Here is a 27,759-nt window from a genome sequence, read left to right as displayed (position 1 = left end):
GGCTATTAAAAACTGTAACGACGTGAAGCTCTTATTTTGAAATAGTTGACCCGGAAATAGCTAGCCAGTTGGAGTGGAGCAGTGCCAGCGGCGGTCCTCACCCTGCCTTCTGTTTCTCGTCGCCTGTCACAGCCTTTGAGCAGCGTTCAAGCTCGGACAGACAGCAGTCCAATCAACGCTGCGGGGGAACTCGTTAGCTGGTCTGGTGGCACTTCCACGCACTGAGATGCCAGGAAAGTCGCGCTTCAGCAGTAGAGCTCGTCGAGGCTTTCGCTGTGATTTTTGAGAAGCATCTCTGTGAAAGATAGTACAGTTTGTCACCGTTAGCCGGCTGCACAGGTAAGAACAAATGGCAATTACACAAGCAGAGGCGGTTAAAGCCCTGCAACCGCCAGCACTCAGTGTCACCTGCATATATGAGGTATTCTCTGTTATCTTTGTGCTTCACATTATTAATATCCAGATGCTTATTATGTTGAGATTTTATTCATGATGCTGATGGTAGATATCAGGAATTAGCTATGTTATTAGAGCTTACAGCACAATCACGCTCTTTGATACAGATTTTTACCGGCAAAGACAGAAATTGCAATTGCATTTAAATGAATGCCACCCATCTACCAGTGATAATAATATTGGTATTCAGTTTACCTAATTTTAAAAAAAAATCCTCCAAACTTGATTGTTATTTTTGGAGATCTTTCTTCCAAACATAGTGACAAATACTACTTGTGCTGCATGTTGTGTTGGTTTGGAACAAAGAGATGTTCACAGGTGAGACAGGTTTTCACCAACTCTGCTGCTGTTAACATGATAAGTAAGCCACAAGGGAAAGCGGGAGAAAACAATGGTACACATGATGTATAGCATGAGATTGTCATGCAGACCTTCTCTCACAGCTTCTCGCCTTCATTTAAAACTGAGCAGAAGTTTTAGGTACTACAAGTAAAATAAGGCTTCATACACTTCATACAAAGAACATCAGTTGTTTCATGAGGAAAATAATTAGACAATACAAAAAATCCAAGGTGCTGTCTTCGCATGTCTTTTTTAAGAAGCAGCTAGGACACTCTAACTTACAAGACAGAAGTGTTCGCAGCATATTCTGAAAAATCTTTACATGAAAAACCTTATTTTTCAATCACCTATCTCGCATAACTTTTACCATAATCTAAATGTATTTATTTAAATAAAAATATAAGCAGCATCCCAAAGTAAATGAGTGTAATAACGTGCCATTCCACGTCATTACACTCATTTACTTCATTACATAAGTTAAGTAAAGATAGCTTGAGTTCCATTCACAAGTTTTCCTGCGCACAGTGATAGTCACCATCCCACTAACTCACTTAACTCTAGACGTTGCTAATGTAGCATTGGACTAAACTGTAATCATAATATTAGAAATGTAGAAACACTTAGAATAGCCCTTTACTGTCATTGTATCTATTCTGGAATAACTTGGTATAATCCATCATACATAACAGTTCAGTTAACATCCAGACTCTGCTACTGCAAACACTGACACGCCCACTCAGAAAAGGATTAATGGACTGTTAACTGTATTTCATGACATGCAGCTACATACATAACTACTCAATGTGACAGGGCTTTGTTTGTTGCTATTGCCGTTTCTCACCACATACACCGTCATGGCATCAAATGCCCACACAAGTACAGGAAAATTATACTTTTAGGCAGTGCTTAATTAATCTGAAAAATCTGTTAAGGTGAGGTTTATATTGAATTTCAATGTATAAAAAAAATCATTTTTTAACTCTTCAGTTTGAAATTATGGATTTACATTACCTAAAAGCCAAACAGATGTAGATCCACACACATGCACAGTAACTTAGAGGCTATAGCCAGACATGTTTATAGCACGGTAAAATTGTCATTAGCTGCAAATGATTTTAACATGCAGAGCATTAGCTGAACATTGTGCCCTAGCTGTCTGCTGCCTTGACCTGATTGTACATCCTTAGCAAACTGGAGACTGCCGCCACTGTGAGAATGAAATATGGGACATCCCAGGTCAACCTAAAAAAAGGGTGACCATGTGATGCATTTCCTCCTCCATAGTTTCTTATTTCTATTCATAAGTAAGTAGGGCACCAGTAAGACGCTTGGATAACTCCAATCAGCAGTGTTTGTTCAGTAGTACAACCATGCATATCAACATGTTACATATGCCTAGATTATTTTCAAGTCAAATCAAATTTATTTATAGATGTTTAAAAACAACTGGAGTTTACTAAGTCATGATGTAAGTGTTACAGGATAGACAGTATCAGGAATTTGCTCCGGAAATCAAGACAAAAAAAAACAACAACAATATTTTGCTTCATTTTAACAGTCTAAATTGTTCCTCTTTAGTCAGTCACAAGTTCTGATTGGCTGACTTTCATGTAGTTTCCATCAGTTTCAATGAGTACTAATATTTTTTTGTAACTGAAATATTTTCTTTAATCCATCACCATCAGTCTATAGAGTATCGACCGTATACGGTCTGTATTTCTCTTTAAATTCAGGTGTGAAAAGTCAGTGTCATGACTGGAGCTGAGACTGAGGATGATATTCCATTAGGTGAAAGGAAGACTGTCACAGACTTCTGCTATCTCCTGGACAAGTCCAAGCAACTCTTCAATGGGCTACGGTTGGTTGGAATTTACTTTGTTTTCTTCTGTATGCTGGACTGTGTTTTCTACTCTAACATTGGTTTACAGTGCATTACTCTGGTGAATGGGTGCATTGAACAGATACCCCTCAAGAGTGTGTTTTCACTGGATTATTCTGCAGCATTCGGTACCAGTGTAGGAAGTGGTGTGCCCTGTCTGTTAGAGGGGTGGATTGATGTGTAGCTCATGTCAATTTGGAAATTTGTTATTTGATGGCTTAGAAAATGAATACAATGTAAACCATAAACATTTTGGGGTGTTTGCATGGGGTGGCTGTAGCTCAGGAGGTAGAGGTAGACCAGGTAGAGCTGGTCACCTACTGATCGGAAGGTTGGTGGTTCGATCCCTGGCTCCTCCAGTCTGCATGTCAAGTATCCTTGGGCAAGATACTAACTTGCTCTCCGATGCGTCCATCGGAGTGTGAATGTAGTTAGAAAGCACTAAGTGTAGATAAAGTGCTTGTGAGAATGGGTGTGATTGGGTGAATGAGGCATGTTGTATAGAGCGCTTTGAGTACTCCAGGAGAGTAGAAAAGCGCTATATAAGAATCAGTCCATTCATTTATTAAATTATAACTAAGAATAAAATGAGCAGAATATCATGTTAGTCAAAACAAATGTGTTTTAAACATAAAATCTGATATCCTGAAACTTCTGCAGGCAGATAAAATGAATAAAATGCATGCATATGAAACATTTTGTTGGCATTCTCCAAGTTTTTCTGCTTTTCTTAAAAGTTTGAAAAAGCTCTTTCTCTGGGAAGTTAAACTTCTTTCTTTTTACTCTGAGCAATTTAGAACGCTCAGGATTTTCCTTCACAGACACATTTTTGGTACTCACGAAACCCAAAACACTGTGTTTAATCAAACATACAGCAGCTGAAGAAGAAACCTTCCTGGCGGTCACATGCTTTAAACCCTGGTTGTACTAAATGATGCATTTTGGTTCAAATGCTAAGACCTGTTTCCACCTGTTGCATTGCTATTTCATTCATATCGTAATATGACTTTCTTTCTTTTTTTTAATCACATAAAAATGTATACCAGTATTATCTTGGACAGTAGGATTGTGGCATGACCTGGAATGTGCCACATTGGTGGCTTCAGTAATCTGTGAATGTCGCCTTTTTGGTAATGTTTTTCATGGCTTCATTCAGATTGAGCAATGGCAGGAATGGATAGACCTGTGTTACACACGAGTAAGATAGTCATGTGTTTATTTCATAAAAATGGCGATGATTGTGATTTAAATAATTACAGGCAGCAATCTATAAGGAATGTGGATTATAAAATATTAGCTAAAATTATAATGAATGGAGTTAATGATGTGTGTATCATTATTGATAAAAATAGACTTATAGTCTTCAGATGTGAGATAACTTTAAGAGAAATTGTATATACTGGCAATGACACAGGCTTGATATAGGTTTGCATCAAAAGAAAGCGTTTAAGTTTCACATTCCTACTTGTAGACAGTGATAAAGACATGTGAATTTTCATAAAAGTCCATTGTGCAAGTAAAAGTAAATGGCTTTTTGAGTGAACCTTTTAATGTTTCCAGTGGGGTGAAACGGGGATGTGCTTTAGGCGCTTTCCTGTATGTCTTTGCTATTAGTCTTCTGCTGAAAAAAAGAATAAAGGTTCCCGTTTTAAGAGATATAATCTCTGTGATTCATCTAGAGTGAGAGGCTAATGTTGACAACATCACTAGCGATCTCCAATCTTTAATATCTTTCTTATAAACTTATATCTTGGAAACAGTATGGACAACATTTATGAATCAACACAATTAACTAACTCATGCTACTTATGGCTATTTGTCGTACTTTCCTGATTTGGAGTTTGAAACATTTTATAACTGAGGCAATTATCAGCTGACCATTGCTGACCTATTTACACTCTTTAGAAACTAATTGTGATTGCTATAGAGTGCGAGCCATTTTAGTGGATTCATTTCCACCCGTTGTTGGAGTTTGTCCCACTTATGTTCCACCTTCTTGTTGTGCTGCTTCTTCTCGTCCGCAACGTCAGCTGACAGAACGATCACGGACATAAATCAAAGATACCAACTGCGCTTTTATTTACATTTTACAAGTGAGATGATCACTTAGAGAGAAAGCTAGAAGCAACATGATGTCTCTGTGATGTTTCTACTTGCTGCAGCTTACTGAATGTTACAGAAGGAAAAAGAAGTGTCCCTCACACTCTGAGCAGAACTCCTGAGATCAAGAAGCAGTACTGGTCCTAGATTTTTCACTAAGTAATTTATTTATAAGCACTGAAGTAGCCTGTTCATTTCAGGCATGAGTTAGGCAATCTACTAAAAGGAGGACAAATTAATATGTCAAAAACAGGCAGACCCAATTAGACGGCAATCCACATTTTAATAAAGTTACTGTTACTTTATTCCGTGCATAAAATCACAGCACACAAAGTCACTACTCACGCTTTTTATTTGCAAAATTGTTACTGTGGTTTCTTTTGTTTGTTTGTTTCGATGTGACTTAATATAAATACAATGTAACAACAGAAGAGGATTTTATGCTGCAGACTGGGATTATAACATCTAGTCCTTTATTGAATCTAAAAGTGCCTTTTGTGTTGGGTCTGAACACACAATAAGAAGGGAAGAAATTTTATCAATAACACTACCCATTCTGGGTGAGAACCTGAATGTTAAGATGTTGCCAAGCATGTACAAAGCTGTCATCAATACAGCAAAGCTTTAAAGCGCTTAAACGTAGAAGCTCTTTGGTTTGTTTACACTTTTGTCTTTTGTACACAATTCCTTACATCTAGAAAAGATTCTAAGATTAGAGTTTGCTGTTGGAGTTGTAAAAAAAAACAACAACAAGAAACTGACAAGGGTCATGCTGCTCACAACAATTCAAAAAATGGCAACTACACAAATCACCCTGACTGAAGCCTTGGTTCTTAAGGTTGCTTGTTTTCTTTTTGTCATACACAAAGCAAGATATTGTAGTTTACACTTCATCTAGTCCTCAGATGCATTCCTAATCACATTTCTTTTGGATTTGTTTCTTGTGATATTGTTAGAGTGGCTATCACAGCTTCAGAAAGCTTCAGAAAAACTGTTGAATAAACAGAGACTGGCCATCTGGAGTAGCAGGAGTTTTCCTGCTGAGTTGGTAAACCTGCCATTTGATATAAGCCAAGCTGGCCAGAACTGACACTAAGAAATTGAGTACAAAATGGGGCCAGGCCCCCGACTGACATGGATATGTAGGGTACTCCCAGTTTTTATGAAAAGTATCAAAGTTAACTTGCATTTACTTTTCCAATAGTAAAATTTTAGCTCATATTGCCTTTTGAAGCCTAGCTCTTAGTGACTCTGTTCTGCTGAATGAAAAACTGACACAGATATAAACCAAAGCCATGACCGATGTTGGTGCTTCATTTTGCTATTTTCAAATGTACTAACAGTCTGCAAAAGCATCCCATTAATAAGTTAAAGACTGAAAGGTGTGAAAAGAGACATGCTCACTCCAGTCGTTGCACCGGAGAGCAACTTGGGTTTTGTATCTTGCCCAAGGATCTTTGGCATGCAGTCTCGTACAGCCAGGGATCTAGCGATTGTGGCTAATGGCTGGAAGTTGGGAAATCTCTAAAACATTCTAGCCCTACTGTTTGTTTTTCTGTGTTTCTGGTGGCTTGGCACCATATTTTTGTTATTGATCAATGTTGGTAAGGTAGGCTTCCACTGTTTATATCTAGTTGCTAATAGAATGTACTTATTTCAGCTTAAATCTGGGACTTTAAGATGAAAAGAGAAACATAATACTTTTCAGACACAAGTTATTGTGTTATCCTGGTAAATTAATACTTTCTGTTAATTTCACAGACAGGCAGGACTGAAAGTGCCTGCTTCCTAGCTCTTACAATAATGCCCATCATAACTTCATATTACTGGATAAAACAGATTAACCTTTAGGACATAATTTATTTTATTATTATTTTTTTTAGAAAAGGTGATAAATCTCAGTATATGTTATTGCAATACTCATACAATAATCATATTGTATATTTAAAAATTATGAGTGAAGTATTGTGAAAGTGTCTTATGAGCTAGATAATCAGCCAGCCATCCTTTTGTACCCTGGTGCCTTCTGCTTGTTTTGTTCTGAGATGAGAGTGACGCACTGGGTTTGTGAGTCAGTGTAGTTGTGTAGTCAGGGCTGACGCTGCCTTTTGGTCACATTTGAATCATTGACAGAGGGAGCATCAGGTCAAAATTAGGATTTAGAGGGCGCACAAATTCAGAGTATTGTTGAAATATGAAGCACCGCTATTAAACATCCAGTTTAATTTCGGTTGTTCACCATTCACTGTAGTAATGTTGGCGTGTGAGCATTGTAAGAAGAGATCAGCTAGGGTCAAATTTAATACCATCAATATATTCTCTCATGTGTGTATCAGAATACACTAATTATGTATGCTATCCATGTAGGGGTTTTTTCTCAGTTAATGTGCATTTATTGTAGGTTTCTGTCTTTAGTGCATGGTGGTTTTATGAGAATAAAAAGTGTATTTTAAGTTTACCTTGAAAATTTAAAAGCTTGAAAAGGTTTGAAAATGAACTATAGCTAATAACAATGTGCAGCATGGTGTCATTTTCTTTACTGTAAGTGTTAACCTGCTTTAAAAAGCTGTTTAGCACATTTTACTGGTTGAATATTGGAGCATGGAGAAAGGAAAATCTAATTAATAGCATTCATTAACATTTTAAGGTAAGGCTTAAAGCTGCCCGGTGTGTGTGCCCTTCGAGTGATAAGACAAGGATAATTGTAAGCTGAACATGTGAGATATCATCGAGCTCTCAGGAAGGGATATGCTGGATGTAAAACTCAAGACAAACAGAGAGCATCTTTGCAAAACTAAATGTGGCTTAATAATCACTTTTCTCAAAAACCAGTCACTGGAAGGCATCGTTGCAATTGAAAAAATAGTTTTCAAATAATTACTGAGCTCTGGGTAAAAAGACACCCCATTCCTGTACAAATTTGTATAATGTGTAATGGAACAAAAAGTCATCGCTTTTCCTTGAACAAAAAAAGTAACTGGGGTCACAAAAAGCACCAAGAGTGCTAACAACTCTGTTTCACGAATGTTTTCACTGTTCTTTTTATTGGAGTTTGTTTGAAAGGCTGAGTGCAATCAGTTGAATTCTATGTGTGCTTTTCTTGCCTTCTCTATCCTCTTCTATGCCGTCTTTTGCTGCAGAGACCTTCCTCAATATGGACACAAGCAGTGGCAGTCCTACTTTGGACGGACCTTTGACGTCTACACTAAGCTATGGAAATTCCAGCAACAACACAGGTTATTTTTTTCTTGTACCGTTTAAATACTTGAATGAAGAATGTTCTTTTTTTCTTTCTAAGGGTTGGTTTTATCATTGTCTCAATGTTAAGTTTGACATCTTTGTATACTTACTGACAGGCAGGTTCTGGACAGTCGGTATGGACTGAAGAGATGGCAGATTGGTGAAGTTGCATCCAAAATTGGACAGCTTTATTACCACTACTAGTAAGTGACAGGGCCTCCTGAGTCATGTATCAATGTTTTGCAGCATTATTAATATGACTAAGGATAGGGTAGTCATCAGGTAAGATACATGTGTTGTTGCCTTTTGAATGAAGTGGACTGCTTATTGGGTCCCAACATAGGGTCCCGAAAATTCCATGTCTGTTTAGTATCAGCATACCTTCCCTAACTCAGATGGTGGAAGACGACAGTATATTTTACCGTTTTCATGAAGACTTGCCACTGATTTTATTTCAGCATCACGTACATTCTTTGAGAAAATGACAGTACACTAAAATATCAAACACTAACATAGAATTATTGTTCTTGGCTGGCTTAGCGATAGCATGCTGTCTGTGCAGGTGCTTGCAAAGAGCTGAAGTTGTGTTAGCAGCACAATGCAGCTGTTACTGTATTGGATGCAGTCTCCACTTTACCATCGCACAATTTTCTTTTTGTGCAGTAAAAACAAAAAATGATGTCCTTATACACGCCGCAGCCTGCACCACTAGTTTACTCCTCCTGCACACAAACTGAAATCATTCCTATCCCTACTGCACCTGGAAGGTTTTTTCCAGCAACCGTTAAGGGAAAAAAAAAGAACTGGCAAAGTGTTGGGCATGATGAAATTAGCCACTTCTGCATAAGCAGGAAACGTCCAAACATTGTATTTACAGCCCACAAAACTCCTTAAATGCACTCCTTAAAAAAATAATAATGATATTTTAATTCAGTGGCAACTACATCTGAAAAAGCTAGTCTGTCACCACAATGGAAGTGCCCATATTTATCCACTTCTTGTTACTACTTTGAGTATTCTAGTCATTATAACTTTAAGTATTGCATTACTTAACTGCAAGCAAGCAATGTTTATTTATGTAGAGCTGTTCAAACACAGAACTCAGGAAGTGCTTTAGAGAATGTAATCCAAATTAAAAATTAGGGGAAAAACAGAAATCAGTGCTTTGTGGAAATTCCAACTAGAAAAGGTTTAGAGCAAAGCATCTCTAGACAGCTCTACTGTAAGAAGATAGAAAAGAGATCACATTAGTCCAGTTTTCACATCTTTATGTTTTTTTGTTTGTTTGTTTGTTTTATCATTGAAGTAAAACAGTGAATACATGTTAGATCTGGTATGTTATGAAACTTTCAGAGCTCTCAGGTAGCCTCAAACAGCTCAGCTCAGTGTCTAAACTAAACACAGAAAAGCAAATGAATGCTGCTGCATTCATTCAATTTATCAATTACCACTCGCAGATTTGTTTAAAAAGATGCAAATTTGAAATATGTATTCCTCTTTGTTGACAGCCTTCGTACCTCAGAAACAAGTTACCTGAATGAGGCCTTTTCATTCTACTCAGCCATTCGTCAGCGCTCCTACTACTTTCAGGTCAACAAAGAGGACAGGTAAGCTCCAGATATTTTTTGTTAAAGTAGTGTAAGTTGCAGTTTTTGTAAGATGTCTTTAAATGTTATGTATAACAAGCCTGTTTAAATTTACCTTATTAAGAAATGAGATCATACTACGAAAAAACTCCCAATGAAGTTAGTATGATTGCTGATTCAGAGGGGTGTACTACTTTGTCAACTATGTGTGAAAGTGGCTTTCTTATTACCTGGCTGGGTCACCATGGTGACTTATGCTCCAGGCATAACCTGCTAGCAGTAGGTTATGTTTCAGTTTAGTCGTCTGGAACCTCCACATTTCACTGATTTTTTTAATTTGCACCATGTTTTAAGTGCAATTTAGGTTCCCTGCTGGGCAAACATGTCTCAAATGTGCAAGTTGTTGCCCAGCTGTAAATATATAAATGTTATAATTTATTATAATCTGCTGCCAAGTCTCTTTTACACAGTTGGAACTGCAGCTACTAGTAACCTAGAATGTTAAAAATGATCCAGTTTAAGCTTCAGAGCTCTGACGTGCAGCTAGCACATTTGATATAAACAGCAGCACCAAGATTTCCCTCAGCGTTGAAATAATTAACTGGAATTAAGATGTCAAATTTTTTGCTCGTTATGCTAAATCCCAAGATTAATGAATTTCTGCAGCTTTAAACTCTTGTGCTATTTGCTCTTGTACTGCTACATTTTTAAGTGTATAACATTCTTTATAGATTTTTATCTCCATTTAATCATTATTTGATATTGTGTCTGAGTGGACTGGACTGCACTCTTGGGGATCATTTAAGTGTGTAAGAGTCATATTATGTGTGAAACTCGCCTTTTTATGTGAGCGTGCACAATCTGATGTCCTTTTTTTCTAAAAATGACCAAAATTTCTCTTTTCACGCTCCCCAGAGTGTAGATATTTACATCAAATATTTGTTGAAAAGACAAAAATGTTTATTGGAGTCTTAAGAAACACAGGGTGAACCATTTGGTGGCTCCAGTCAATTTAATAAACACGGCTTCAACTGTGATAGTGCTTTATGTTGATTTGTTTGTGTTTGCACTCTCATATTGTCTTTTCTTGTCTTTCATCAGGCCTGAATTAGTAGTGAAGAAGCTTCGTTATTATGCTCGCTACATAGTCGTCTGTTTACTTTTAAACAAGATGGACCTTGTCAAAGTTTTGGTGAAGGTATGGAAGCCATATTGTTAGTACTTTATATTACAGCTTGGTATGCAGGGTTTCAGTCATTAGGTAACAGTTTTAATAATGAGGTACAGTCACATGACTATAATTACAAAGTAATAACGTAATAACGTTAATAAAGTAATAACGTTGTATTAATGAGTATATTGACTAATAATACTAGAATGAAAAGCATGTTACAGAGTAAAAAAAGGGCCAAAAACAGCTAAATAAAGGAAGAAACAGTCAAAGTGTACCTATACACTTTTTTTACTCTGTAACATGCTTTTCATTCTAATATTAGTAGTCGATATACTCATTAATACAAAGTTATTACTTTGTAATTATAGTCATAAGGGAAAACCATTTTGTAATAGTCGAAACTATAATTTGCCAAGTGTAGTACCTGTCTACAGTCCACTCGATACCTTCAAAGTTGAAGATGCTGTATTATAATGCTTAAAAAAATCCCCCCTTATATTTTAATTAGTCTTTTCGTTTCAAAGTAATGAACAAATATTAAGCTGAATTGGGTGAGGAGGAAAAGGTAAGTGTCTTGGTTTTAGGCTAATAGTTTAGTAGTTAGTAATGAGGCCACTCACATCAAGAGGGTTGTGCATGGTCTTCAAAATGTTTAGGTAGGTTGTGCAAGTCAGAGTAGTATCTACATGAATACCATAAGCCAAGTTTTCTTATGTTAAGCCTTATCTTTCTCAATTAAACAAGTCAAAACATAACAAGCAATGTAAATCCATTCACCTGTCAGTGGTTTTATTGTTTTTGCTGAGAAGTGTATTTTCTTAATTTGTAATAGAAAGTATCTTATTATTATTGGGTATGTTGCTCATGTTGTCAAAGATCAACACTTTGTACATGTTGAGGTACCATTAACAGGTTTTGCAAATCTCTCTTTTAGGTTCTTTCTTTTTTTTTTAACGTTAGAATATTTTCTAGATCTAAGGAGCTGCAGATATTGTATTGAATTGTGCTAATATTTTGGGTTTTTTCTCCCTGTAAATGTGAATGAGGTAGTCTACTTCATGAATTTTGTTCACGATTTACTTTTATGATTGTGTAAAAATTCAAAACTGTTCGTTTTTTTTCATGACACCTCTTATTGCTCTTCCTGCCTATCTGCCATCTGCAGGAGTTATCTGAGGAAATTGAAGACTACACACAGCGTTTCAACACAGAGGACCAGTTGGAGTGGAACCTGGTTCTGCAGGAAGTGGCAGCTTTTATAGAGGTAAATAACCCTCCAAGCGTAATACTGTTTGATGTTATTTCATTATGTTAGTATTTTATTCATTATGGTATAATTGTCATGTTTGTGCACGTACAGTGAGGTAAACAGAGAAGTCTCTGTTCTTCCTCTTGTCTGCTGGGTGATATACTGGATCCGCACTATTTCTTCAACTGCTCTTCTTCAATTGTTTGTCTGTAACAGGCAGATCCTGTGGTAGTTCTGAACGACAACAATTCTGTCGTCACCATCAGCAATCGGCTGCAGGAGGGAAGTGTGCCTCCACTGGAACAAGGCATGGTGGTTGGGCAGCTCATCCTTGCTGACGCACTAATCATCGGCAACAGTAACAACCAGGTTCTAACCCACTAAATCTGATTCATGGTTTCTCAAACTTAACACACATCAGCATGAGCAGCATGGTGGTGCAATGATCGGCACTGTTGCCTCACAGCAAGAAGGCTTGAACCCTGGCTGGGGTCTTTCAATGTAGAAGTTGCATGTTCCTCAATGTACCTTTGTGGGTTTCCTTTGGATACTGCATGCATGTTCTAGTTAAATGTTATTTGTAAAGTGCCTTAACTGAGTACTAAGACTAGAAAAGCAATATATTTCTATTTCCACAATTGCTGCAACTCTTTTCAGAGAAAACTTGAGACATTGACTCTCAAGTAATATGGATGGATGGATTATTTTATTATTTCATATACGTCTTCTCTCTGGGCCTCTGATCTGATCTTTTTCTGCTTTCTGTGCAGTTTACACTAACATTCAGTTTCTAAAGTGCTGATAGTATTTGCACTGCTCACTCCTGGCTGTTATGACCCAAAAAACTAAAATATTTGTCAAACTTTGTAGGAGAAGATTACTATATAACCAGTAGTTGTTTTTGTTTCATTTTCATTATAACTGCAGCACTGATTTATCTTTGAGGGCTCTCATTTTTCTGTGTATGGCAAACAATTGTGTTTGTGTGTGACTTTGAATCATTTTTCAAACCACAATGAAGGCTGAAACAGTAACTTGATATATTAATATTGTTTTGTCATTTATTTTAGGTGAAGTTCAGCGAGTTAACCATAGATATGTTCCGCATGCTTCAAGCTTTGGAGAGGGAACCAGTAAACCTGGCCACACAGACCTCCAAGCAAGGAACGATGGTGAGTGTCAGGCACATCGTGTAGTGGTAATAATGGGCAAGCCCCCCTCCTTCCTGCTTACCACTTGTTGGCCCAAACAGTATGGAAGCCTCCACAGATGCATTGTCATCTGGAATATCCTGGTTAATCCATGACTCAGTGAAGAACATCAGGCTTCTCTGACTCCAGGCGGGTGCTGTTGGCTCATGCAGCTTGTTTGCTAGCGACCTAACATTCCCCATTATACTACATGGGAGACTCGGCTTAAAGCTCTTCATTGCTTGAAGCCTCCACTGTATTACCGTCTCCCTCGTGCTCTTCTGTCCCCCACCTCTGCATCCATTTCAGCCACAGAGCGTGTGGTGTGTAACTGCCATGCCGCAATCCCATTCCTCAATGAAAGTAATAGTTCTACGGCAACAAGGAGAAGAAAAACTTTCTCAACCCACATGTTTGAGAGAAAACTATTGAAAACAAACTAACATGCTACAATAATAAGTAAAAGATGAAGAAAGTAAGGAAAAAGTTTAAAGTATGGATTAAAAAAACAGGAGCAACTGAAACAGGCTGCATGCTGGTTGACGCATGTCCATCGTGTGGGTCTCTGAGACTGAGCTGGAGGATTTATCCACAGCACAAACTGTTCCTCTGTATAAACTGTAACACATTTACTGTCCAATCCCAATCTGCTTGTCTGTTAATGAAGATACTATTACTGTACCACATGTATAAATGCACAAATGGCTTATACATTTATAATGTATAGGGATGATAAAACCACATAATACACCTGTACACACAGCAGTGTGCCTCAGCCCCTGCCCTAGAAGCCTTTTGATTTCACTTGCATTTACATAAGGTTTTACAATCTTTTGTTTACACATGCAATATTTTGTGTGATGTTTCTCCACAGGAACCCAACGAAAAGCCAGCAAAGAGAGAAAACCCTCACAAGTATTTGCTGTACAAGCCAACCTTCAGCCAGCTTTTTACTTTCTTGTCTGCCTCTTTTAAGGTCAGTATGAACTTTAATCGCAGGTTTCCTCAATAAATATTCAATAAGTTGAGATTTTTATCTCCAAGATGTATTATATATTTACATTATTTGCATTGTTAATATTTATATTCTCACTTCTTTCCACCGCTATCTGGGCATTGTTTTCAAGTTAAGCTCATAAAGGGAACATATATATATCTACTCAAGTCAGTAAATCGGGTAAATCGGTGGGATTGGATTGGGCATGATTGATGTCAGAGCCCAAACAAATCCATGGAGTTTGAGGAATCATCTGTAGACCTCTGAGTTAGGATGGTATCGAGGTACAGATCTGAGAAAGTGTGCAGAAAAATATCTGCAGCATTGAACGTCCCAATGAGCAAAGTGGCCTCTATCACTCACAAATAGAAAAAGTTTGGAACCACCTGAATTCTTCCTAATTGTGGCTTCCTGGCATTCGGGGTAGAAGAACCTTAGTTGAGGAGGTGACCAAGATCCTATGCTCACTCTGACAGAGCTCCAACATTGCTCTGTGGAGAGAGAATAACCTTGCAGAAGCACAATCATTTCTGCAGCACTCAACTATTAAGGCCTGTGTGGTAACGTGGCTAGATGGAAGCCTTTCCTCAGAAAAGGCACATGACAACCCACCTGGAGTCCTTCAGGTGCCTTTTAGACCATGAGATACAATATTTTCTGTTCTGATGAAGCAAAGATTGAACTCTTTGGCCTGAGTATCATGTCTGGAGGAAACCAGGTACTGTTGAGCACTTGGTCATTACCATACCTATAGAGAATCATGGTTGTGGCAGCATTATGGTATGGGGATGTTTTTGGCACCAGCAACTGGGAAACTAGTCAGACTTGAAGGCAAGATGATTGTAGCAATGTACATAGATATCTTGGATGGTAACGTGCTCTAGAGCACTCTGGACCTTGGTCTGGGATGAAGGCTCATCTTCCAACAGGACAGCGACCCTACGCACACAGTCACGATAACAAAGGAGTCACAGCCCAGCCAGAGCCTAGACCTGAACCCAATTGAACGTCTCTAAAAAGATCTGAAAATGGCTTTGCCCCAACTCCTGTCCAACCTGAGCTCGAAAGGTTCTACAAAGAAGATTGGGAGAAACTGTCTAAAAAATGGGTGTGCCAAGCTTGTATTATCATACTCAGAAAGACGTGGTTGTGAATTGGCACTATATAATTTCAACTGAATTGAATGGATTCAGTTTTTCGGTTATCATGCGCTGTAAATTATTTAAGATTAGTAGTTATAGTAAAATGAAATACTTGAATTTGTGACTTAATTTTTTATCTTACCACTTTTATTTCCAGGAGCTACCTGCTAACAGTGTTCTGCTCATCTACCTGTCAGCTACTGGAGTCTTCCCTACTGGGCATTCAGATTATGAGGGTATGTTTTTCTTTTGTTGTTGTTGTTGTTTTGTTTTTTTGTCTGTAATTTCATGGAATTTCTGAATACGATAATTGGATTTGATTGGAGTGGAGATGAGTAATGTCATTACAGCTGTTAGCGCATGTTTGTGGTAGGAAGTAAAAGTGAAAATACGTGAAAGAAATCTGATGAAATGTCTTGAAAAAGTCAAAAATGTCTGGTTCATGAGACAGGCTTCCAGGTTTTATCTGATGTCAAGTTTTTAAAATCCATTCAAGCAAAGTCATGGATGTAACTAATAACAATAAATTAGAGACAACAGCAAATGCAACACTGTCATTTCAAGAGTTTTTTGTTATAGTAGACATGTTTGCAACACTCGTGTCCTTCCTTCCATTTTCTTCTGCTTATCGGGGGCTGGGTCGCAGGGCCAGCAGTGTGAGCAGAGAAGCCCAGATTCTTTTCTCCCCAGCCACCACCTGCAATTTATTCGGGGTTTCCTAGACCTGCCGAGATGTATAATCTCTCCAGTGTGTCCTACTGGTTCTACCCCAGGGCATTCTCCGAGTAGGACATACGCAGAACACTTTAACCATAAGGCATCCAGGAGGCGCCCTTGTCAGATACCCGAGCCACTTCAACTGGCTCCTTTCGATGTGGGGGGAGTAGCAGCTCTAATCTGAGTCTCTCTCAGATGGCTGAACTCCTCACCTATGGAGACTCCAGCCACCTTTTGGAGAAAGCTAATTTCCCCAGATTCTATTCCCAATCTCGTTCTTTTGCTTGTGTCCATGGGTCAGCTTTGGCTTCATTAACTGGTAAATCTGCAGCTTCTTTTTCATGTTCACCTCTCTCTTCATCATGTACCGCTATAATGTCTGCATCACTGCAGCTGCGGCTCCAATCTGTCTGTCGATCTCTTGCTCCCCTCTTTCTTCAATTGTGAACACATTGTGCACAAAAAGCATAGCTGAAATTCTGAGGTCACCAAGCTGGAAGCCTTTCACCACTTAGCTACACCTCGATATTCTGCCCATAAAAAATCTGAACAGAATCGTGACGAAGGGCAGCCCTGAGAGAGTCCAGCACCCAATAGAAACAAGTCAAACTTATTGCCAGCAATACAGACCAAGGGACTGGATTCCTCATAACAATGGGCTGAACACCCTGACTCACACAGCACCCCCTATAGGGTACCATAGGGTTATAGTCAAATGCCTTCTCCAAGTCCAAAAACACATGGACACTGGCTGTGCAAACTCCCACAGACACTCGAATATCCTCGAGAGGATAACGTGCTGGTTCAGTATTCCCAGACACAGAACAAAACTCGCATTGTTCCTCCTGAATCTTGGGTTCAATTAACGGACAAACTCTCCTTTCCTTTGGCGTAGACCTTCCCAGGAAGGCTGAGGAGTACGATGCCCCTATAGTTCCCTCCTGAGTCGCCTCACGGTTTGTCCATCCAAAAATCTTTTTCCATGGCTTCGCCGCTCCCACACCACAGTTTGTTCTGCTCGGCCTGCTGACATCAGCTGCCTCCAATGTGTTACAGGCTAATCAAGCCCAACAGGACTCCTTTTTCAGCTTGATGGCTCCCTTCATGGATTACCACCACACCAGGCACCAATCACTTTGCCACCACATCCTCATGTGGCAGCCGCAACAAAGGAGATCTAGAATATGGATGGGAATTGATAAGAATTTAGCAATTCTGATTCTGTTTTCAACTTCATTTAACTATTTGGTTCCTTATCAATTCTCAGTGAGTCCCCATTGGCTCAGTTTTGAGAGTCACCTCCATTGCTAAGCAGTATATCAAAGACATATAGGTATTTCCCCTCTATGTTATGATTGGGGTTGGGGGTCATTATTTAAAGTTTATTACAATTAACAGTAATATAGTGCATTACTTAATTACTCCCAGGAGAAAGTAATTTGTTACACTACTTGTTACATTAGTTTTGCATTTCACTTTAAAATGACCTGAAATGCATTGTCTTATAATTACCATTTAACAATATACAACTGAAATCAGCTGTTTACAGCAAGTGCAAATGAAACCGTTAAGCAGGATCGATAGGCAAGGACACTAACAATTAAAAGAAATTGAACTACTGGGAACCGGTTCACAAGTCTCATCCCTAATGCAGAACAAGGTCTGTTCAGACTCAGTATACTTAGCCTCTCTTGGAATGCTGGTGAATTTGTACCTCAGGTGGTTGAAGATGTTGTGGACAGTGGCTTCTACCAAGCATTAGCAATGCATATTTATGACCAATACAGTCTTTTCGAGTTACACCAAAGAAGCGTCTAACCCTTTCCCACAGGACCATATGATTTTGGAGGAGTTCTCACGAATACAAATCGAGATGTGGTGAATGGAGAGACGGTGCAGAAGAGGAATCAGGCCCAGAAGGAAATGCATTGGTGAGAATTTCCTAGCAATACTTCTAATTTTGCTTTGTTTATTCAGTTGACAGCATCTAAACCAAAATCAGAGGAAGTGATTTTACCTATTACTTTTACTAATAAGTAAATGACTTTCAGGCTTTCGTGCTGAAAGCCTGACTCTATATATGTTTACATAAGTCATAATGTGTGACAGAGCTTACTAAGAATCTATCTATGTTACTTGAAAAGTGCAGAATCTCACTGAGGGTTTGCTGAGTTACATTTGCTTGGCATATTGCAGCCTTCATCCCGGAGACTTATTCCCTTTCACCCGGAAGCCTCTTTTTGTCATTGTGGATTCTTCAAACAGCACGGCCTACAAGGTATGTAGGTTAAGACCTTCCATTTCAGAGACATTTAAATGGTGAGGAATTGTTGATGGGCAAATGGAGGGGAAAATGTTATGAGGGAATCTGTGAGAACAGAACACAACTTAAGCCCAGTCAGCATAAAAAGAAATTTGCTCACTATGCATCACCTTGTAGTTGGCAGCTGAACACTAGTGGACATATGGTTGCATGGGAGATACTCAGGGGATGTGCAAGTTATGATGACAGGGCCAACTTGAAACCTGTAACTGAAAATGTTTGTTAGGTCTTTCTCATGCCTCCTTCATAAATTGCATGAACAAACACCCTATCTTATGTCAATTAATAGTTTTCTTCACTCCATTAGTAACAAGTACTTGCCTCAAAGTTGAGAATAGTTTTATCTGTGTGGATACCGCCACATTGCATCACTACTAGTGAAATGCAACGTGAAGTTTACATCCACAGTCTTTTGGAAAGAGGTGAACTGACAAAAGCTTGTGTTGTCCAATATGAAAAGATCAGTAATTCTCCGGTTCTTTGGCAAAAAATTTGCTTTGTGGTGCAATATAAAGACGCCTCAGCTGGAATTCTCTCATAGACTGTGTATTCTCCTAATGCAAGAATCTAAAATGTAGGGCAACCTTATTGATGCAGGTTGAGGCCATATGTAGCTGTAGGATTAAACTTGACTTTTATGTAGAGATGGGGGGGAAAAGTGAGAGCAGTTGGACCAAGACGACAAGAGAAAATGTTAGGGGCGAATATTCATGAGTTTCCAGGGATGTGCACATATTGTGTCCTGTCCTAGTACCAGAGTTACTAGTGGTTTAATCTAATTGTTACATTTTAATTGGTGCTCCAAAAGGTCGATGGCCTCTCTCTTAGCGATAGGGTGACGGCTAATGCTGTCGCCTCCTTGACAAGGTGTTCAGACGGGCACGTCCTACTAGGAGGAGGCCCCAGTGTGTACCTGGGACACACTTGGAGAGATGGCTCAATGTTTCCCAGGATAAGTTGGAGGAGGTGGCGGATTGTGGAGGCAGGACTTCTCTGCTCCTCCCTCCACAATCCGACTTCAGATAAGCGGAAGAAAATAGCTGCATAACTTGTTGTTTTGAACATCTTGTCTCATCTTACGTAGATTTACATACATAAATTTAAATTAATATTTCAGTGTTTCTTAGTTTTAGACGAGGGGGGTCGAGGTAAGAGTAGGGAATTAAAATGTAGGGGATATTACTGCTAAAGGGGAGCGAGTGATGCTGAGAATGAAGGTGTATGAGAGAATCTGCTCATGGGTTTCCTGACAAAATGTGAAGCTAATTTTTTGCCAAAGTCGAAATATTTATAAATTGAGCTGATGCTCACCTCTGTTCACATCACACAGCACAAGTTTGTGTCAGACGTTCAGCTTTTGTGTGAATGTCCCTCACTCTGTCTTCAAGATAAAAATGTCACTAGTGTCCACAGCAGATATATCAAACATGCCACTGTTTGTTTGTAAGTATATTTCCATAATTAAAATGCTTGTTTCTGTCTTTGTTTTATTAGAATTTTACAAATCTATTTGGCCAGCCCCTGGTGTGCCTACTATCACCTACGGTATATCCCAAGAGTGTACAAGGTGAGTGTCACTGCAGAACCACACTCCTTTAACCAGAAGACCTAAACGAACTCCATCTTCGTCTGTTTGCCTAACTTCCTCTCTGTGGCTCCGCTATCTGAGTGTTTTGACTTTTAGTCTAATGTTAGTTAGACAAAAGTAAATTCTGGACTATTTGTAGCAGCTGATTAATCCACATTTAACATGGGTGTCATTGGTATCTACCAGTATTTTTATGTTTGGTAAAGATGCTGCTTTCAGTGGAAGCTTTTCAGGCATCGAATTTCCTTTCAGTTTACAATGTCTCTGCTTCACCTGTTTAGATCAGTCTCAGCGTGGGAGTCTCTTCACTCTGTTCCTCTACAGTCCGCTCTTGGCTTTCTCCTCCGTGTGTGGCTTAAACAGTGTGCAACGAGGTCTTTGGGAAAGAGCTCAAGAATTCCTTCGCAAAGTGTACCGTGACATTGGGCAGATGCTCACACGATCGCGGACCATAGGTATGTTATGGAGATTAGCATGGACTATGAAAGGGTTACTGTGACGACCCATGTGTACTGTATTTGTGACTGTAAGGTGAGCTTTGTAGGTCCCTCCATGAAAATAAACTTCTCTGTTTCTTGAGAAGTTGAAATCTATGGTGGATTTAAGGCTGCACTGAAATAAATTGGGATACATTCATCTTCTGTTGATCGACTTATTTACACATTGTTTAATGCAGATCAAGCCTTTTTGCAGTTCTTTGGTGACGAGTTCCTGCGGCTGCTGTTGATCCGCTTTGTGTTCTGCTCCGCCGCACTGAGACTGCATAAACTCTTTCGGGTAAGTCTGCTTTCCTTAAGGAGCCACATTGTTTAAGTTTGTATGCCAAAAATGCACCATGCATTTCCACAAACCAGTGTTTCTTAAGCACTTGCAGTAAGTCGTATTTATGCATCATCAGGAAATCATGTCATGTCAGCAAATACTCAGTAAATGAACCCACTAAAGTCCCCAGATTATTACAGGTTTACAGTTATTGATTATTTTAATAATCAATATTTTAATATTGATTATTCCATCAAGTAACTCAATAAAAAACACTTTTATGTTATTATGGGGGCAATAATAAATAATATTAATAAATGAGAATAACAGATGACTTTCAAAATAAACTGCTATTTTTTTTTTTAAAATTTATAAGAGTTTACCTGCATACAATAATTTTTTAACCTTCTTATTGTATTTAAATGCTATTTAAATCATGTATTTTTTAAATTTCTCGTAAATGAAGGAAGCTCTTCTTAACACTTAAACCTTTCATTCTCACTTTAGATTGAGAACCCTTCAGTAACCACCAAAGTATTTTTGTCAGGTGGCTAAAACACAATTTGGATGTTTGTGTGCTTGCAGGAATCTCAGAGTTTCCCAGAATCCTATCCAGAGCTCCCCAAACAGGACACAGTGGAGAGCAGCCTTCTACAGAAGCATATTTTGGAGCTGGCGACCATGCTGGACGTGCAGAGCTTATTTTGGGATGATTCACTGGAAGCCTACTAACATCTTCACACAGGGCAGTATGGCGTATATGTAAATACAGACTCCACTGCCAAAGCCCTCATAGTCATTTTGTTTTTTTAACAGTTAATGAAAAAAAAAAAAACAACAACATGCAAGTTCATGTCCTCCATGTAAGTGTTAATGTCATGCAACAGAAAGATGTTCACATAGTTTCTTCTCATAAATTCCCCATTTTGACTCTCATTGGCTTGCCTGGTAAATATGAGCAACATAAGAGTAAAACAAATGAGACGCTTCACGTTACCGTTCAGCTTACTAGTTCTTGTTTATCAGCTTCTAACTTTTGTCATCACAGCAGACTATCATCAAGATGATAACAGCCTCGGTAGTTTGTTGTAAAAAGATTTTTCATCATTTATTAACGTAAAGGAACAAAGAAAGGAAACATTCTTGGCAGCTTTCATGTGGTTTTTGATCCACCTGTAAAAAGACAAGCATGGTAGAGCTAAAAATGCATCAGGAAATGTAACAGTTATTATATGAGCACATTATTCACCAAAAATATTATTAGTGCTGGAGTTTTGTGTTTGCCAAACAGCGCTTGGTGTATCAACTCGCAGCACGCTAAAGGTGCATGAGGTTTTGTTTCGCCACATGTTGTGAGTTAGTTATTCGCTTTCATATCATTAACAAACTAATTCGGAGACTTTTATTTTCAGCCTTGTGTGACGTGATAGTGCTTCATTTCCCATTTCACTGTGCTGTACTTGCATGCTAAAAAAGGCAAAGACGCGTGTCAGTTAGTTGTGTGCTCCAAAGAGGATGCTCCACCACCAATTTCCACAAAAGAAATTGTAGATGTTCAGATGACTTGGAATGAGAACGTAAAGGGAAGTAGTGCATGTGTTGCATGGGCCTGTACAGTTTAGTTAGTCAATCGGTGAAGACAATCTAGTGAGAGGTGGGAGAGGTGGTGACCTGTCAGAGGTTCAAATTGTTGTGCTTTCTGATAACACAGATCGTTACTTTTATTACTGAAATGGCTAGGCACCTGTTATCTTCATGATGACAGCATTAACGTGTGGCCTGCCACCTAATCAGAACATCCTTAGCTGCTTTCTTATAAAGCACAAGAAATACCAGTCGTCCTCTCGCTATGTCCTTAAGTCATTGTTGTCACCATACTGGCTGGTGGCTTTTACTCCTTTAAGCTCAAAGATGGTTCCAGGCAACTTTGCACCGCAGGAATTCAGGGCTGCCCCAAAAGTTTACTATGAATGCCAATAAAGGAAACCAAAATAGTCACTGTTTGATTATTTATAAGGATCCTATTTATCAGAATCTTAAAAGTAAAACTTAATTTCTGGATGAGCTTTGTTTCTACCCTTGCCTGTGGCCCCAAGCTGCAGGGAGTGACTTTAGAGATTATAGCCCAGAGCTTCCTTTGAACCAACTCTGGTGTCTCGTGGCGATAACCCGCATTCACTCTCTCATATCGATGAGAAACCATAGAAAGTGAACAGTATTTAGTGACTATGGGCGAAAAACATGCTGGCGACGCAACTTCCAGGTGAGCGACTTAAGTGACCACCAATGAGAATGAAGAATACTGTTGATTGACAAATGACCTGGTATTAAATACATTAGAGGCTCACCTAAGTGATCGGGCATCAGCTGAATGAGTCAGTCAGAAGAGCCTCAGAGTACGGCTTCTGCTCCTCCACATCAAAAGGAACCACGTGAAGTTGTTCCAGCATTTGACTAGATGCCTGCTAGGTGAGGTGCACGTCCTACTGGGAGAAAAAACCATGACAGTCCCAGGGCTCGCTGGAGGGTCGAGCTTCCCTGCAATCTCTGCCAAAACTACGGCCTTCAAATCCTAGACCCATAGATGGATATTAGAATCCCTATTAGCTGTGTCTTAAAGAAAAAGCTAATCTTAGTGGGGTCCAAACCTACATTGATATCAAATCCATATGAGAACTTGCATAGCACAGTACTAAAACTTCATAAAAGCATACATAAATGTATAAAAAGAGCAATTTGACATATCTGCGATCAGTTATATTAGTGTCTGTTGCAAATTTTGCACATTTGTTTGTGCTTTAAAAGCATTAGACTTTGGCTTTTGTTGTTGAAATCTTAGAGTTTAACCAGTGAGTGAGTCCCCAGTAGGTTGTAAGGGCTGCTAATGCAGTAGGTTTGTTAGCGATCCTGAAAACTGTAGCAGTTCAGAATGAATACTAAAGAGAAGGCTGCACTAGACCAGCCTGCGAGTTCCTGCAGTGGAAAACCGCCTCCCATTTGCCATTAAATGTTTAATTCTCAATTCACAATCTGTCTCTCACAGAGGCTTGGAGGAATTTTAGCTCAATTTTACCTCCAACTTATTGGTAGCTTTCTTTGTTTGATTATTTAATTGTCTTTTAGAGAAAACATTTGATGTTTTTGGTCACATTTCAGTCGATTTTGAAAATCCTGAAGGATTCACAAACTGAAATGCATTCATTGTTGATTTGGTCTTTTTATGTGATTATTTGTGAATAGAAGTGTGTATATATATATAGTATATAACATCACCAACCAGTTCCATTGAAACCTCTAACATCTAAGAGGTATTAGCTAAAAAGTAAAATTGTCTTTATATTCAAACTTTCAGTATTACATTGGCTAATATGCATGCCTCATATCTTTAATGTAGCGGGGCAGATGTAAAAGGTCCAAAGGTTTATCGGGAACTGCTGTCGATTTATTCCTGGCAGCAGCAGGGGAAAGTGACTGCACATGGCTGCTGAAATTTAACTGCACTTGTTGAAATGTTGGAATGATACAGCAATGCAAGAAGCAGCTGGTTGAAATGACTTTTGACTTTTTAGTGTTGATTTTTTTGTTATTGCCACCATTGGAGTGTGCACACATGATGTATAATAGTGTTGCGCAGAGATGTGTTTGTTCAGTATTTTGCAAGACTATGTATGTAATCCATAATGAAATATGAAGTTAAAGCGAGGAGGAGCAACATGGTAAAGAGGCCAGTTTGTTCTTTGACCATTTTTCTCTAGTTACATTCCAGCTTTCCGAGGATGTGAAGAGAGGCAGAGGACGAGTGTTTTCTCAGTGTTACATTTGTCTATGGAAGTCAGCTGTTTCTACATTTTCTTTTCTTTTTACCGTAATGTGTTTCCTGTATTGACAGTTATGACATTTAAAATATTGTAGGCTTGCACTTTATGAGATTTAATGTTCTTCTGATCTTGTTAGTTGTTCTTTAGTCCAGAAATTGAAAAATGCTTTCATGTTGTTGTTCTTCATACCAGCCCTACACACTGGTGACCTTCTTTCTCTCGAAGAGTAAAAGTTACGTGGGTCACTGATTTTAAACTTTTCATCTTTTGTCATGTTTTTAATAGCAGTTGGCTGTATTAAGTAGGCAGCAATAACATGTCATTTACATGTGTGAAAAAGAATGAGAAAGATTTCTGTGGTGCTCAAACGTAATGCTGTTGGTGAGGATTGCAATACCAATGATGTTTTCTAACACTTTGTATCAATGGTACACAGTAAGTCCTCGAACACTGCATACTGACAAATTTGTCAGGTACTATTCCAAAAGTCTTGTTTCTGTGTTGTTATAACTTCTTACTGTACATTCAGTTCTCAGAGCTCAAAAGATCTCTGAAAAGATTCAACACTTTGGCCTGCTGACACAAAATTAGCATTTTTCTATTGGAAAATAACCCCAAACACAAACTGCTGCTGCCCCTTTCATCGGAATTATAACGACGAAACCTGATAAATAAAAGAAACAAAGAACATAACTTTGAGCTTCTGTTAACCGTTTGTGGAACTTTCTGTTATTCATGTTCAAAACATCACCACAAATGCAACATTTGTTATGTAGCAGCACTTGGATCATTGATGCAAACAGTGTGTATTATTTAAAGTTGCCTCTCACAGATGTTTCCTGAAACTTTTTTTTTTTTTGGGGGGGGGGTCATGTTGCAGTGAATTTTATACTACTCTACCCAGCAGCATATGAAGCATGGTGCGATAACATGTTTATAACATTCTGTATGATGGAAATGGGTCGTGAGTCACATGATTTAATGGCTATGTGAAGACTAGATTGTTAAAATGTTTTTTGGTGCAATATTCTCGAGGTAAATTCACTGCACAATTTTTTTTTTTAAACAATAGAACAAAAAAACCCATCAGTAGTTCACACAAAATAACAGCTGTGTTAAATAAAATGTCAAGTTGTGTAAACAAGGTACTAAAATTGTATCACTAAAATAGCTTCTGCGAACAAAATATTAACAAGCTCATCTTCTATGATATGTATGAATTTGTTTAAATAAGGTAGCTTGTGAGAATGAAATATTTACAGATTATACAATTATGCAAACAACATGTTGCAAGTTGTGCAAACAAATTACTAAGAAGGTGGATTCTGTGAGACGGATGGAACTTTTACAGGCATAATGTGACCAACGTGTGGGAAACATCACTGCGTAAACGAGAGACTGTCACAGTACATGCTTTACATCCTTTACATCCTTTGGTCAGTGTTTTTAGGAGGATTTAAATACTACCAGCAATGAACAAAAACAAATGACACATTATACACTGCAAGTCGAAATGTAAAAGCAGTGTGTGTTACAAGCTAAGTACCCCCTGTGATTCGGAAACTCGTAGAACCACATTTAACAACAGTAACTCAAAGTAATCAGAAAGTCTCATCACAGCATTTTAGTCAGGTTGAGGTCTGGACTTTGACTTTTTTCAGTTATTCTGTTATAGATTAGCTGCTGTGTTTAGGATTAATGTCCTGTTTCATCCAAGCTTTAACTGTCAGACAGATGGTTTCACATTTAAATCTTGAACATTTTATACAGAGCAGTTCATGCTCCACTCAGTGACCGCAAGGTGCCCAAATCATCATCACTCCACCACCGTGCTGACAGTTGGTCTGAGGTTTTTGTGCTGGTGTTCTGAAATGGAGCTCTTGGGTTTGTTGCAGTGTCTCTAAGCATCGCACGGTCTCACCGTGGGTTGAATTTGGTGGCACATGTTTTCCACTTGTGAATAATCCGTCAAACAGTGGACAACAGATTGTGTGGAAATGGCCGTTTAACACTTGCCAGGTTGATGGGCAGCAACATTTTCTTATTAAAGATCATTGTTGATGTCTTTCCTCTTTGGCGTTGTGTTAACACACCTGCATGCTCAGGAGCAGCAAACTGCCTAAACCTGAGCTTATATAGAGGCGCTCACACTTGCTGATGATCAGATAATCAAGTGAATTTGATTAGCAGTGCCTGGCTGCTGCTTGCCATCTTAATTCCTTTTGAAGCAGTTAAAGTGTGCCTACTTTTTCACACGCTGCTTCTGCATTTGACACAAAATGTAATATGTTGTGTGTTATGTTGTTGTTCATTACTGCAATGAATTGATCAGAATGTGTAATCTGCAGGATTATACAGAGGATATTACTACTGTAAACTAAAATGGAAATCTAAACCCTGAAATCCAACTCTGTTCAAACCACAAAAGACTTTTTATTCCTCTTCTGCTGTCATGTTGCTATTCCTGTCATAATTATCTGACATGTTGGGTGTTCAAGGACTACAAATGTTCAACGTTTTGTGACATAAATTTGCCTTATTTTGAAAAGTTTCACTCTTTTATTTTCCAGAATTCACACGGTCAGGTCTCACCTACATAAAACACTTTATATTTTTGTTGCAATCATGCCAAATCAGTCCATTTCGAAGTAATCAAAGTGAAAATGCACAGAGGATGCAGTGATATTTTTGAAGGCCAGCCATGGGGGTGAAATCTGCCTAGGCAGTATTAGAATCCAACAGAGCACAAGAAATAAACTTGTTTTTGACATGGACGCACAAAGCCCCAACTCCACGTCAGCAACCTGCTTCCGCACGTCACAAAAAACTGCCAACTGATCAATTCTGATTTCTTCCCCAGATGTGCAGGGGTCCTTTCTACTGTTTTCTACTTGTAAAATTGTCCAAAAGATGGGAGCACCCGTCCTTTATACCCACATGTGTCACATGCTTGTGATTATCAGTGTCAAAATGTCAAATGTATTTTTAATATTTCTTTAAAAAAAAAAAAAAGAACAGATGTTTATCTGTAAGCAGCATGTTTGTTTAGAGTAGGAGGTGCCAAAGACTGGTGTATTCTCATGTTCCCATCTTAACAATGATTAAAATCAGTTATTGTATCAGATGTTGCTTTTTCCCCCTCTGTGATGGAGCCAATAATGAAAACAATATTTGGCTTCATTAAAGGAGTGTCCTG

General features: G+C 38.6%; 1 protein-coding gene and 1 pseudogene across 3 annotated transcripts; both read left to right on the top strand.

Annotated features, from left to right (window-relative positions):
- Window positions 1–82: 82 nt before the first annotated feature.
- On the top strand, window positions 83–27,759 carry scai (suppressor of cancer cell invasion). Of its 3 annotated transcripts, none has more exons than XR_004843854.2 (17): window positions 83–339; window positions 2,532–2,656; window positions 7,918–8,013; window positions 8,134–8,220; window positions 9,526–9,624; window positions 10,705–10,801; window positions 11,943–12,041; window positions 12,243–12,395; window positions 13,097–13,198; window positions 14,091–14,192; window positions 15,513–15,591; window positions 17,904–18,003; window positions 18,269–18,350; window positions 19,890–19,962; window positions 20,265–20,438; window positions 20,677–20,760; window positions 21,331–21,393. XR_004843854.2 is itself a non-coding variant. In XM_006797375.2 (17 exons), exons 2-17 carry the CDS (start codon window positions 2,550–2,552, stop codon window positions 21,475–21,477), a joined length of 1,698 nt encoding a protein of 565 aa, XP_006797438.1. In that variant the 5' UTR covers window positions 83–339; window positions 2,532–2,549; the 3' UTR covers window positions 21,478–27,759. The 3 variants fall into 3 exon arrangements, 2 of the variants coding, with proteins under 2 accessions (XP_006797438.1, XP_035766482.1); XM_006797375.2 differs by having other exon boundaries at window positions 20,660–20,760; window positions 21,331–27,759; XM_035910589.2 differs by lacking the exon at window positions 83–339 and having other exon boundaries at window positions 2,537–2,656; window positions 8,138–8,220; window positions 20,660–20,760; window positions 21,331–27,759.
- Window positions 14,487–15,097, top strand: LOC148102271 (uncharacterized; annotated as a pseudogene).

Source organism: Neolamprologus brichardi, chromosome 7, assembly GCF_056152115.1.
Source record: "Neolamprologus brichardi isolate AB-2024 chromosome 7, ASM5615211v1, whole genome shotgun sequence".
Taxonomy (NCBI): Eukaryota; Metazoa; Chordata; class Actinopteri; order Cichliformes; family Cichlidae; genus Neolamprologus; species Neolamprologus brichardi.
The sequence above is the reverse complement of the archived record's forward strand: the minus strand, read 5'-3'. Positions and strand labels throughout refer to the sequence as shown.